Source organism: Paramisgurnus dabryanus, chromosome 12 (genome assembly GCF_030506205.2).
Source record: "Paramisgurnus dabryanus chromosome 12, PD_genome_1.1, whole genome shotgun sequence".
In the NCBI taxonomy this organism is placed as follows: domain Eukaryota; kingdom Metazoa; phylum Chordata; class Actinopteri; order Cypriniformes; family Cobitidae; genus Paramisgurnus; species Paramisgurnus dabryanus.
The window spans coordinates 31,936,118-31,948,738 of NC_133348.1; the positions used below are offsets into that span (position 1 = coordinate 31,936,118).

General features: G+C 35.6%; 2 protein-coding genes across 3 annotated transcripts in view; one reads left to right on the plus strand and one right to left on the minus strand.

Annotated features, from left to right (window-relative positions):
* Positions 1-119: 119 nt before the first annotated feature.
* Positions 120-7,117, plus strand: lgals8a (galectin 8a). The gene is made up of 9 exons (XM_065268792.2): positions 120-289; positions 714-802; positions 1,131-1,341; positions 1,432-1,551; positions 1,763-1,813; positions 2,029-2,055; positions 2,731-2,819; positions 4,573-4,738; positions 5,043-7,117. The coding sequence occupies exons 1-9, from the start codon at positions 251-253 to the stop codon at positions 5,190-5,192; spliced, it is 942 nt and encodes a 313-aa protein (XP_065124864.1). The 5' UTR covers positions 120-250; the 3' UTR covers positions 5,193-7,117.
* A 2,374-nt stretch (positions 7,118-9,491) lies between these two features.
* The window catches only part of zdhhc14 (zDHHC palmitoyltransferase 14), a 28,634-nt gene continuing 25,504 nt past the window's right edge, over positions 9,492-12,621 (minus strand). The window contains exon 9 of one of the 2 annotated variants that reach the window (XM_065268789.2): positions 9,492-12,219. In XM_065268789.2, coding sequence (XP_065124861.1) covers positions 11,848-12,219 — 372 coding nt within the window. In that variant the 3' untranslated portion in view covers positions 9,492-11,847. Of the gene's footprint in view, positions 12,265-12,621 lie in introns of both variants that reach the window. The other variant, XM_065268788.2, reaches the window with a different exon arrangement.

A 12,621-nucleotide genomic window follows, 5' to 3' on the forward strand; every position in this document is an offset into this window, starting at 1 on the left:
AAAAATAAAAAATTGAAAACTAAGTAGAAAACGTCAACTGATTGGTCCGTACGCATATCGCACTCTGATTGGTCTGTACTCGTAATGCGCTCTGATTGGTCTGTACGCATGCTGCGCTCTGATTGGTCACTAAATTCATTGCGCACTCAATCGCGGAAGTGAAAGTGCAGAATCGTTTATATTTTTATTATCGACTGCTGATCATATTAAAAGAATATAAAGGGATTTTTGTCTTTGTAGCATCGCCATAATGGCAGTGGCAAATCCGAAACAGACAATACTTAATCCAGTAAGCGTAACGCTACTTTTTATTCACTGATTTAATTTACAGTGCTTGTTGTTCACGTAGTCTGACCGCTAATTTGTTACACTTTATCCTTTGACATGCGCATATTTGCTCAGTATTGAATTCCATCTGTGCTGTTGTCATGAAAAGTTAATGCGTTTACTTTGTAAAGCCACTGGGCAGCTAAACTGTCTTTTCTCACGTGGATACTGTAGTGTTTTCCACCTTACCCTAGTTTTCCACCTTACCCTAGTAATTATAAAAAATACTACATTATTTACTACAGTATATCAATTCATTGTAGTTAATCCTACAGAATACCATAGTATACAGTATATTTAGTGTAGTATTAACTAATTATACTACAACTTTACTACCTGTATACTATAGTGTTTGTACATGTGGTATGGCTTTTTTCTGCATGTAGACAATTCCCTTTGCTGGGACCATTCTGGGCGGACTTCATCCCGGAGAGATGGTGCTCATTCAGGGCAGTGTGCCGAGTAATGCTGACCGGTAAGTAAAAAGAAAGCGATAATTTCCTTCACTTTAAATGGCAGGCATTGAGTAATACCAGGGTAAAATGTTCAGATATTCAGATATTACTGAAACACTCCTTTTTATTTTCCCCAAAAAGTATTTGGACACTTTAGCCATGTTTATAAATGTCACATGAGGCTCACACCCAGTTCAGTTTATAAAGTTCACTGTTAACCAGCTGATGAATTGAATCAGGCTGTTACATAACACAGATTTATGGGCATGTGGTGGGTCCTAAAGACCAAAATTAAGTCAACAGCAGTAAATAACAAAGCAGTGATGTAAACTGTGAACTTGTTTTTAGATTCCAGATTGACCTGACATGTGGGAGTAGCATAAAGCCTCGGGCAGACGTGGCTTTTCATTTCAATCCTCGCTTCAAGAGCTCCCCCTACATCGTCTGTAATACCCTCCAACAGGAGCGCTGGGGAAAAGAGGAGATTCACTACGTCATGCCATTCAGACACAATACTGTCTTTGAGATCATCATACTTGTAGAAAAAGATTTGTTCAAGGTTATGAACCGATTCATCTTAATCTAGTCTGACTTACAAAATAGTGTTGTTTAAATGAAAAGGTTATGTTTGTGTTTTTATTGCTGTCAGGTGGCAGTTAATGGATCTCACCTGCTGGAATACAGGCACAGGTTGGAGCTCAAGAAGGTGGACACGCTGGCCATATCTGGAAAAGTTCGAATTGAGGCCGTTGGATTTATTCCCAGTTCAGTAAGTGTGACAGTAAGGCATTTCTGTAAAAAAATAATTTTTTACCGTGAAACATTTTTGTTATTTCAATTGGCATTGCCCTGCAAATAGACTGTTTCAGTAGGTTGTAAGGCAGATGTATGTCATACATTAGGCTTGTTTAATCATTACATTGTTATACTGTAAATAATGTGGCAGGTACTGAATTTTGTGATGATCTGATTAATTCTAGAGTCCCGTCATGTCACCAAATACAGCCGAGATCAAGAAATCACAGTCTCGTGTAAGTGACTTCAGTACTGTTTCATTGAATTTTTTTTTTGTTACGTATTTTGGGTATGTAGTGTCTGTTTAATAGATTAAAAGCAAAATATATTTTTCCAAGTCCCATATGAATCAGCTTAAGTACTCATTATATGTGTTAAATAAATATGTTATGTACCTATTTAGTTATAAACCTGTTTTACAATATTATTTCCCTTCTCGCTTGTCCAATAGACCGTTATATCAGAGGCAGGTGACATGGTGAGTATACGCTAGGCTGCAGAATTGCCCTAAAGAGACAGACATAAAATTGTTTTCACATGCATGACATCATTAAACTGGATAAGTGGATTGTTGCATGATTAAAATCTAAGTTAAATGGCTGCCTTACAGTCTGGACAGAAATGAAGATATTGATGTTAGCAACTTTAACTTTCTGACTTGATTCTTTACACCAGTGGTTCCCAACCTGGATAGCCAATATGCTTTGAGCTCAAATAAAGATGCATAAAATGTTCCATTAATTATTTTATAAAACATATTTATTAAAAGTTTTTTAAAAATCATGTGCTTACAATGCCAAGATAGGTAAAATATTGTGTTATGTTAAACAATCATTTCAATTTTGCTCGCTGTATCTCGGTGTGTTTGTCAACTTAATGGCAAAATCGAAAGGAAAGATGGATGACATTGACGAAGGTTGGGGGTGACAAAGGTGGAAGGGGCAAGGATAAAAGGTTGGGAACCACTACTAAACGGCACAACGTATAGCTTAACCAGCTTTGTGCAACAGGCATGAATGCTGTCAGGTATTAGAAGAGGTGTGCTGTTACATTTCTAAGCAGCTGAGATGATTTTAGCGTAGCGAATGATAACAAATCGTTTGATGTGCTAAACTGTGTAACTTTTGAAATCGTATTTTTTCTGTTTTTCTAGAGTCTTCCATTTAAAAGCAAACTTGCCAAAGGATTGAGCGCAGGAGATTCCATAATGGTGAAGGGTCAGATCAGTCATTTCCCACACAGGTACAAGAGGATAAACAACTCCTCATCCTTATGATCAGTTACTTTTTCATTGAGTCATAAGAGATGACATACATTCAAGATTTTGCTCAAGTAGCATAACCTGTTTTGACCGCATGCATTTGAGCAATTCCAGCGTTATGGATGTGACATTTTCAGTCAAATATGTAAAAAAAATTTTTTTTCAGAGAATGTATTTATTACCAACATATTAAACCATCTGTTTTTAATTTTCTAAACCTGTCAGTCTAGACTCATGTCTATACTCAAGATAAATAAATGTGGATGTGAAGTTTTTTGGAGACAGCAAACTAAGTAGGAATTATGTGAATTGAAAATGCACAAACCAGAAGCAATAATACTCAACAAATGGAGAAGAGACAGCTCTTCAAAAATTAAAACATTTTTTTAATTTAATTTTCATATGCACATTTATGAGAAAAAGACAACATTATGGGTGTGACAAATATGAAAACTGCATTTATTTAACTATGGAAAATAATTTAAAAACATGTTTGAAAACTTTCTACAGAGACCTCGCTTTGGTATGCAAGCCAACACCAAATATCTGAGATATCAGTATGGTTAAAAATGTTTGGTAAAACATATTTTTGTGGTAATATACGGCGAGGTGACATTCACCAAAATTCATACCTTTGTAATTTTGGGATGGATAAAAAACTTCTCTCACAAACAAAAACATGGTTGGTGTGTGCATGCACTATTTCGGTTAAAGTGCCCATATTAGGACTTCCACTATACGTCCTGCACTGAAATTGCCTATAAAAAAATATAAGCAAGGTTGTTACGTAGGCAATCTTTCATGTTAGAAAAAAACTTTCCAAAACTTGTGCTATAAATATCTCAGCTTTTTTACAAAGTGGAATGAATGTTGCCAAACAAAAAGGATTTATGGGTCAATGACGTGACGTTAATTATTTTGGGTCTGTATGGTTCAATTAAATGTAAAGGGGTTAAAATTTCAAAATATATTTGCAGATTACTTGCATTCATTCTTTTTCTTTGAGGACCAAGTCTAAAATATCTGTTTTTATTTCATTTTGAAAGAATATTTGAGGAATAATTGCAAAAATGTAAATTGGTGTAACTAGTATTTTTTTAAATGAAAATGTATTCATAAAAAATGTGGAGTAAAATATAATAATCTAGTTTAGTGTAATATAATTTTTTTCCATACATTTTTCCATAATTTGTCAAATATTATTTAGAAAACAGAGCTGTTTTCAGCATATCAGGACAAATATTACAAAAATGCATTAAAATTAACATTTAGAAATGATATTTTCATGATAATGATATTTTAAAATGATTTTTTTTTTTTGATTATGCTTACTTGCCATCAAGGTGGATAAAATATTTAATGTTTCTCATTTTTTGGCGCAATTGGCGGTTACGTCATTTGACATTTTCAGGTCCATTCAGTCTTAACTTTCATATAAATGCTGCAAGTGTCATTTTTTATGAAAACTAACATAAATACACTATGTGCATTGAAATAAACCTGATGCATGCTTTCAAAACAAGTTTTTAAAAAAGATTTTTGAATTTCCAATTTCCCTAACCAAAACTTGATATATCGCCCAGCCCTATGGTAAGGTTGACTCTTGCATGTAAATTGCTCATTTCAGATGAGAAATCCTTTTGTTGTCACTGGTGTTGTTTTAAACTCCTCATTAAATTGCAGGATGATGCGTTAATTTGCTTTATTGCTTTATATTTTTCTCAATCTCTAAAGTCTCACTGTAAACCTGCGAGTCGCTGACGCAGAAGACATCGCTTTGCACTTAAACCCTCGATTCAAGACCAGAGTCTTCGTCCGAAACTCCTTTCTTTCAGGGTGTTGGGGCTCAGAGGAGCTTTCCCTCTCTAGCTTTCCCTTCACAGCTGGACAATACTTTGAGGTATTACAATTTATCTGGAACTCGTGAAGAGCTTTGTCTTAAATCTTAAAACAAGGAAATCAAGAATTATAAAGTGCCCATATAAGGACTTCCACTGTACTTCCTGCACTTAAATTGCCCAATAAAAGAAATAAAGTGAGATTGTTACGTAGAAAATCTTTTACACTTTCCAAAACTGTGCATCCGGCACAGAATGTCCATCACACTTTTTTGACACATTAGCATGAGGAATCCAACTCTTTAATGCATGATGATGTTTGGTTACGTTATGTTTATCTGTCACATCTCGCCTGTGTTCCTCCAGATGATCGTCCTGTGTGAAGCTCAACAGTTTAAAGTGGCAGTGAATGGAGTCCATCAGTTGATTTACAAGCATCGTGTGCAAGATCTCACTCGGGTGAATGAGCTTGAGATTCTGGGTGATCTAGAACTGATGGATGTCAAGATGTGGTGAGAAACTCCAGCCGAAGAACAAATCCTCTGCTTTCTCCAACCAAGTGCGCCCAGGGCTCCAGCAATCGAAACCGTACTAAACTGCACTAATTTAACTTAAATGTGGACTATATCTGGCTGCGCTTTTATTTTACTATCACTGGCCAGTCCAGTTGGACTAAACATCATACTTCTCTGGGTTGGGCGATGTCCCCATAAATTGGCAGTTGACGATGGTTACGTAAACCATCGCGATGGACGATGATATCGTTAGGCGGGGGGGTATTTTAATTTTTCGTTATTATTCGTTATTATATAATTTTTATTCGTTATTTTACTTTATTACTTCCACTTAAGAAGAGTTGTGCACTTTTTATTTTAATATATATTTTACATAAATACTATTCTGTTCTTAAAATCTATAATTTTGTTATTTTACTATCCCAACTAATGTCTCTTTCCTATAGGTTGCACATAAGGGGAAAAGGTAGCTTTAATCCACTGAAGAAGAGTTGTGCACTTTTAAGCACCTTTTAATCTCTTTACATAAATATTTTTTTCTATTTAAAAGCTATAATTTCATTATTTTACTAACCCAACGACTCCTCCGCGCTTTCCAAATTTTGCACGTAAATATCTGTGCATATGTGCCACCAGTACTCCGTCAGAGAGCGGGTCTTCAGCACCGCGGGGAGCAGCCAGCACTTCAATCCGCAGCTTATTAAAACTAGACAAAGTGAACAGGGCCAGACACATCTAAATTTAAACATGGTCTGTGTATGTAAATCCCGCGTTTCGGTCGGAGTGTTGTTCCCGTTTTCTTGTTCTTGACGTTCCCTGAATTCTGGGTTTATATCTTAATCTGCCGCTTCAGTGCAGTATAGCCTCAATGTAACAATGAGCACGATCTCCCGAGACACTACAAAAAGCTACTAATAAATGATTAATATGGGCTGTTTTCTTGTACAAAATTAAATATTTTAAGATAAATGTACAACATGTAAAAAGACAAGATTCTAGCAATGTCAAGATTAGGGATGGGCATTTTCCAGTAATTTACTAATTTTTTTAATATTTAATTTTTCGAATATTTAAGCTCTTAAAGAACGAATATTCGTTTATTTAAATTATGTTAATTAAGACATGCGTGTTTTGTATTTTTCATTTTGTCATAATTTCACAGAAGGCTAATAATTAGGAAATATCCACAGCAAGCTAAACTTATATTTAATTATTGCCATTAAACTGCCATGTGCAGTTATCCGGTTAATTTTCGAAAGAGCACCGCAAATAATAAATGTTCTCCGTTTCATTTCGTTCTCCGTGTCTGTCTCTTTATTAACAAACTAAAGTAGACTTTATAACAGAAAGCTTACAAATCTCTCATGATGTGTTGATTCGGGCGGCGGAGAAGCACGTTTAATAACACGTGAGCCCTCACTGAGCCAGTGGCCAAATACGGCGCGGCGGGGACAAACCCGGAGATAAAAGGAAAAACTTAAATTCGTCTGCAATCTGCATTGCCAAACAATCTGAAATACATACAAATTAATGTTCATGTATATTTTACATTTAAGTCTGTAAAAGACAGTATAGATGAAGTGAAAAACCATTAAATAAGTTGTTACCCTTTGGTGGCACATTAAAAACAAACAAACATTCGAATAGCATTTTTTAAATTCGAATTATTATTGCCATTCGAATATCCGTGCCCATCCCTAGTCAAGATCAAATGCCCGACATTTCACAGACTAACACACGTCACGTCTTCTATTTAATTTATAGACCAATTCACGCAAAGATATTAGGTTAACTATAGTCTATATAGAGAGTAAGTGTATGTCGACTCGCAGCGGAGTGGGGAGGGGGCGTGGCATCACGATGGTGTCTCTCCATCGTGATGTCAGTCAACCATCACGATGGACGATGATATCGTTTATCGGCACAACCCTATTCTCAACTAATTTATTCAGCTACCTACCTTGATTTTTTTTTTTCAAAACAACTGCTTCGTTTGTGTGATAAAGATCAGATATGTGATTCTATTTGATAATCTTTTGATAAGATGTCATTTCAATGACGCGTTGCTCTGCAAAGGCCAGCAGGTGTGACTGCCCATGGGTGCCCACAAACAGTTGCCAAGAGAATGTTGGCGATGTGATTTTGAGAAAAAGTTAAGAAAAGTTGAACTTTATGCAAATGAGGTATAGTGACTTAAACTGTCACTGGGACATAAATAGGTCTTAATATTTACCATTTAGATACAAATATGTATAAATGTTGTACCAGTATGTACCCTTTGAGGTACAAATATGGACTCTTTATGTATAAATGTGTACATTTTGAAAGAGTAAGGCCCCAGTGACAGCTTTTCTTGAGAGTGTAAAGTGAATTGGTTGCACACACATGGTCTGAATATAGGCAGGATGGAGAAGTTAAACTTACAGTTCGCCGTTTCTCACATATTTAGGGCCCTATGAAATCCGTTTAATTTATTCTCAAATTCCGTGTTTTCCGTTTTTATTTTTCTGGATTCTGCTTTTCATTATTTCAGCAATCAAAAAGCATATCTTATCAACTAACATTAAACAAATACAATTTAACAACAATTTATTGAAAGTTTTATCTAAAATTACATTGTCAGAAAAAAAGGTACAAAGTTTTTTCTTTTTCTGTCGCTGGGGTGGTACCCTAACAGGGACCTTTTTGTACCTTTATGGGTATAAAACACATTGAAATGTTGTACCTTATGGGGTACAACATTATACCCGAAGGACCATATAGCCGTGTATAGCTATTGTGTACATTAAGGAACAATTTTGTACCAGTAAAAGTAACTTTTACTGGTACAAAACAGTTAACTGTACCTTTAAAGTAACAAAAAAGGTATAACATTGTATTATGTTTATATACCTGTAAAGGTACTAAACGGTACAACCCTGGTGACAAAAAAGGTACAGTTTTGAACCTTTTTTCTGACAGTGTAGACCAATGTATTTCGGCTGTCACCGTAACCGCAGTGTACTATAACCATGCTATTGACAAGCAACCAAATGCTTAGTTTATCTTTTAATAATAAGACTATACTCATCTTGTTTTACTTTTCAGGCATGTGTATTAAATGTGAATATGTTAGTTATAAAATTGTCAACATTTTATGATTTAACATTAGCAATAAATACAAATAAAACACTGCACAGTTGCCACTGTATGAATTAATGTTTTAATATACTGATAAATATCCAGCTGTTTATGTTCACTTAAACATGATCACAGTTCAGTGATCACGACTGCCGGTGCCGATGCTCCTGTGTGCGCGGCTGCGCGCTTCGGATGTGAGCCCTGATGTTGTCTGAGGTGCTTTAAATAGATGCGAAGAGCGTTGCGTTCATGGTCTTTGTTTTCTGGTTGTTTTCTTCTTGTTCTACTTTTCTTCATCTATCTTTTTTTAATGATGGTAAATTGCTGTCATTTTATTTGCAGATTAATAAAACATTTGAAAATGAGTTACAGTATGAGTTTTAAAAATGAATGAATCCAAAATTTGCCAAATTCTGTGACATTTTAAAGTTCCACTGTTATTCTTGGATCATATTAAACAAATTTCCTAAAACAATGATGATAAAGTCCAGACATCAGAAAAATCATGTATATACTCGAGAGAAATAAATGTAGATGTGAAGTTTTTTGGAGACAGCAAACTAAGAAAGGAAATGTGTGAATAAAAATGCACAGACTGGAAGCAATAATAACCAACAATTTTACACATTTGAACTGTGGGCCGGAACCCACTTGTGGGAAACATAGTGGGATAAGGTGGGTCACGCAAAGCCGCTTGGCTTTTTAGTCTAATTAATGACAATAATTGTTAGCGCTATATGCTAGTTAATGCTATGTGCTAGCATTGTGGCTGAAGTTCTACTGTTGACGTTACAGTTAGGTTTTGCAGGTCCATACTGAAAAAACACAAACTTCCCACTCAGAAACGTCCATTAACAATCTCCAAACAATTAATTATTCATGAAAATCTGTATCTTTGTCTGATACAGCTCAAACATAAGGTCTGTTTACACACACACAGAGCTACTGAATGAGCTGCTCTAAGAAACAGCCAATCAGAGCAGTGAGCAGAGCTCAACATTATTATTCATGACCTTTACAAATAAGGTAATAATAGACCATTTTATTCTAAAGGCAAATTCTAGGGTTGTAAATGAACATGTATAATTGGATAATTTTTGCACTTAATAAAGCTTGATATCAGAGTAAAATTTAACAGATTATTTACATGCATTCTTTGGCACCTTTAAATAATGTTCAGATCTACATTTGATTTGTGCTTCTCTAAGAATGATGTAAGGTCATTTGTGATGTTGCTTTTACTTTAAAATCTATTAGATGACTGATGAGAAAATATAATTGTATTACAAAAAACACAAACTTCCCACAGTATACTATATAAATATATGATAATGTTTATAATATTCACCTGTATTACAATTTGTTTCCATTACGTGCATAGATGTTGAATTTAGAAATCTCACAAAAATAATGTTATCCACCAGAGGGCACTAAAAAGTTTGTGGAAAAGTTAACTGTATACTGGCATACTATATCTCATAATCCAATGCACTTGACTTTACATTTCCAGTTTGATGAATAAACTGAATATACAGTCAGTGCCAATTAGCAACCCAATTTATATCAAACTGACAGTTACATTGTTAACACAAAATTAGATGCATTAGAAAGAAAATACATTCTCATGTTACAGGACAGTTTACAATATAGTGCAGGGGTCTCCAACCTTTTTGTGAGAAAGGGCTACCACAATGGATAAAATAATCTGGAGGGCTACTTTTTGATATAGTTTACTCAAAACTTTTTTGTTTTACTTGTTTATTTTATTTTACTTGTTGATATGTTTTAGTATTGTTTAAAATGTTAACATACGTAAAACAAGCCAAGCTAATATTAAAAATATGTAACAAATTAATATTACAATTGAGACTATTATGTGCTTTGGCGGACACCACGTAGAACCCTGCTATAGTGTGTGTACTAAATGCACAACATTTAGTTTGTATGCTAATAATCCATTATGACCGTAATCTACTAATGTTCCCATAAAATACAACAAAAAGCCCACAGATCCTCTCACACAACCCAGGTAAAATAAAGTATACTTGAATGTACTATACATCAGTAGTACATTGTTATTATGGTAGCACTTTATTTTACAGTACTTACAAATTATTACCCAGTAATATAAGTATTACCCAGTTACATAATAACTACCAAGTATGTACCATTGGTAAGTACAGTAATGGTACCAATTAATTACCATGTAGATACATAAAAGTAAGTACCACACATTTTTGTCTGTAAGTACAACTTATTTACCATATATGTACAAGGTAAGTACACGTACTGTAAAATAAAGTGCTACCGTTATTTTTTGTGCTAAATAAAAGTTTACACTACAAATATACTAAATTAAAAGTATAGTTCAAGTTCGGTAGTAAATAAGGGCACTTGAATAAAGTATACTAAACACCAAAAATACCTTAATAGATTTTTAATGTATTAAAATAAATGGTGCGTCAGGTCAAAAAGCACAGTTGAGTACCCTTCGATGTTTTTAAGTGTTTACCTTAAGAAACACTTAAGACAGATTTTTGTCTATCAAGTAAAAAATTTGCAAAATGTTGACTTCCATTTAAGGAGGCTGTATGTAAAAACGACAAATTGCATTTCTGCCAATAGGTCCTCCTATAATTAACACAATGCACCAATGTCGTCTCACATTTTTCCCAATGTAACCAATAACAATACATTCACTTAACAGTGTGACTAACCATGTACCATAGATGTGATTTATCTTCATTTTTTAGTAAACAAACAAAATGAGTCAAGTCACTCTCAGTGCTTCCTTAAAAATTTGTGAATTTATTAACATCCACAATATTCCATTTTTGCTGAAAACCAGTAAACCGTTTTTTGGCACATAATCACATGACCATAAGGTTGGCATCTGATTAAGATTTGATGCAATACATATCCGAATATTTAACGAAAGCATAATTATCATAGATAATACCACTAATGTTGTCGACAGATCCCCAGAGAAAGAAGGCAGTGACGTTGCATTCAAGTTCTGTGTCTCTCCGACTTTGTGAAGATCTGAATCACGGGCTGTACAAACAGACAAAAGACTGCTGTGATTCCCTATCGTCCCAACAGCTCGGGTAATATTTGAGAACCACAAATGAACAGATAGAGTCACACAGGAACACTGTTCATACGAATGATCCCACCTAAAGTCGACCACCTTGTGCCTACACTTTTGGGTTCCAGATGTAAAAATCCCATTGATTTTCTTCATAGACAAACAGAATGTATAAGATAAGAGTTTCAAGATTATGTACACCATTAAAGTACGCTTTTTTACTCTTAAAGCAAGCTGGTTTGGCTTGAAATGCCTATGGAGAAGATAAACAGGAGAAATACTTCCAGAACCAAAACCATTAAAGAGACAGTCAATGTTCCTCTCTATAAATCCACAATCGTAATACAGCTCGGTTATGACCCACAGCTGAAAGACTTGCTTGCATCTTCACAAGACGTCTCAATTGAATTAAAGTATGGCTTTCTGGCAGCAAGGTCTTAGAAACAGCTCACACCGAGCTGAGCTTCACCAAACCCCGCACAGAATCCTCATGGAGCGAGTCTTGGCTGACCGGATCAAAGAGCTGTGCCGGGTGGACGTGGTGACCCAGATGGGTGGCGCAGGGCAGGGGTGCGGGCGGGGACGGCGTCTCTTCCGGACTGATGAAATGCTGATGGTGCAGATGATGATGGCAGTGAATCTCTGAGTCCCGCAGGGCCATCAGCTCTCCTCCGCAGCTGAGGCCCGGGATAGAGGAGGGCAGCGTGGGCTGAGAGGGCCCAAGAGTGGAGCACGGTCCTCCCAAAGAGGTTTTGGCCTGGAGGGTGGGGCCTCCGCTCAGAATGACAGGCTGGCTGTGGAGGAGCGGGTTGGTGGCGGCCTGCAAAACGAATTTGGTGCTCTGAATGCACTGGTCCTGAGCACACTGGGATGACAGCGAGAGAAAGAGAGGATAGGTGGCAGAAAGTCAGACTCAACAAAGAGAATGTTACAGAAAAAGAAGAAGTCACAAAGCTCCAGATTGACACTGACATGGTCGCAGATACATTAAAATCAGATACAAATTTGTGGAAAGTGTGAAAAAAAATGTGAAAGTTGTGGTGCATGTGAAGGTTTTGGGATCTATAATCATACAACAGGATTAGCAAATGGGGTGTGTACATATATATATATATATATATTAGGGCTGGGCATAGATTAATCTAGATTAATCTCATACAAAATAAAAGTAATTTTTTGCATAATATATGAATTTGTGATGTGTGTAAATATTATGTATATT

Bases quoted from the DNA above. Each gene is read 5' to 3' on its own strand.
- lgals8a (XM_065268792.2), top strand. From the start codon at position 251: ATGGCAGTGGCAAATCCGAAACAGACAATACTTAATCCA. The intron at 290-713 runs GTAAGCGTAACG...TTCTGCATGTAG, and splicing joins AACAGACAATACTTAATCCA to ACAATTCCCTTTGCTGGGAC. The intron at 803-1,130 runs GTAAGTAAAAAG...ACTTGTTTTTAG, and splicing joins GTGCCGAGTAATGCTGACCG to ATTCCAGATTGACCTGACAT.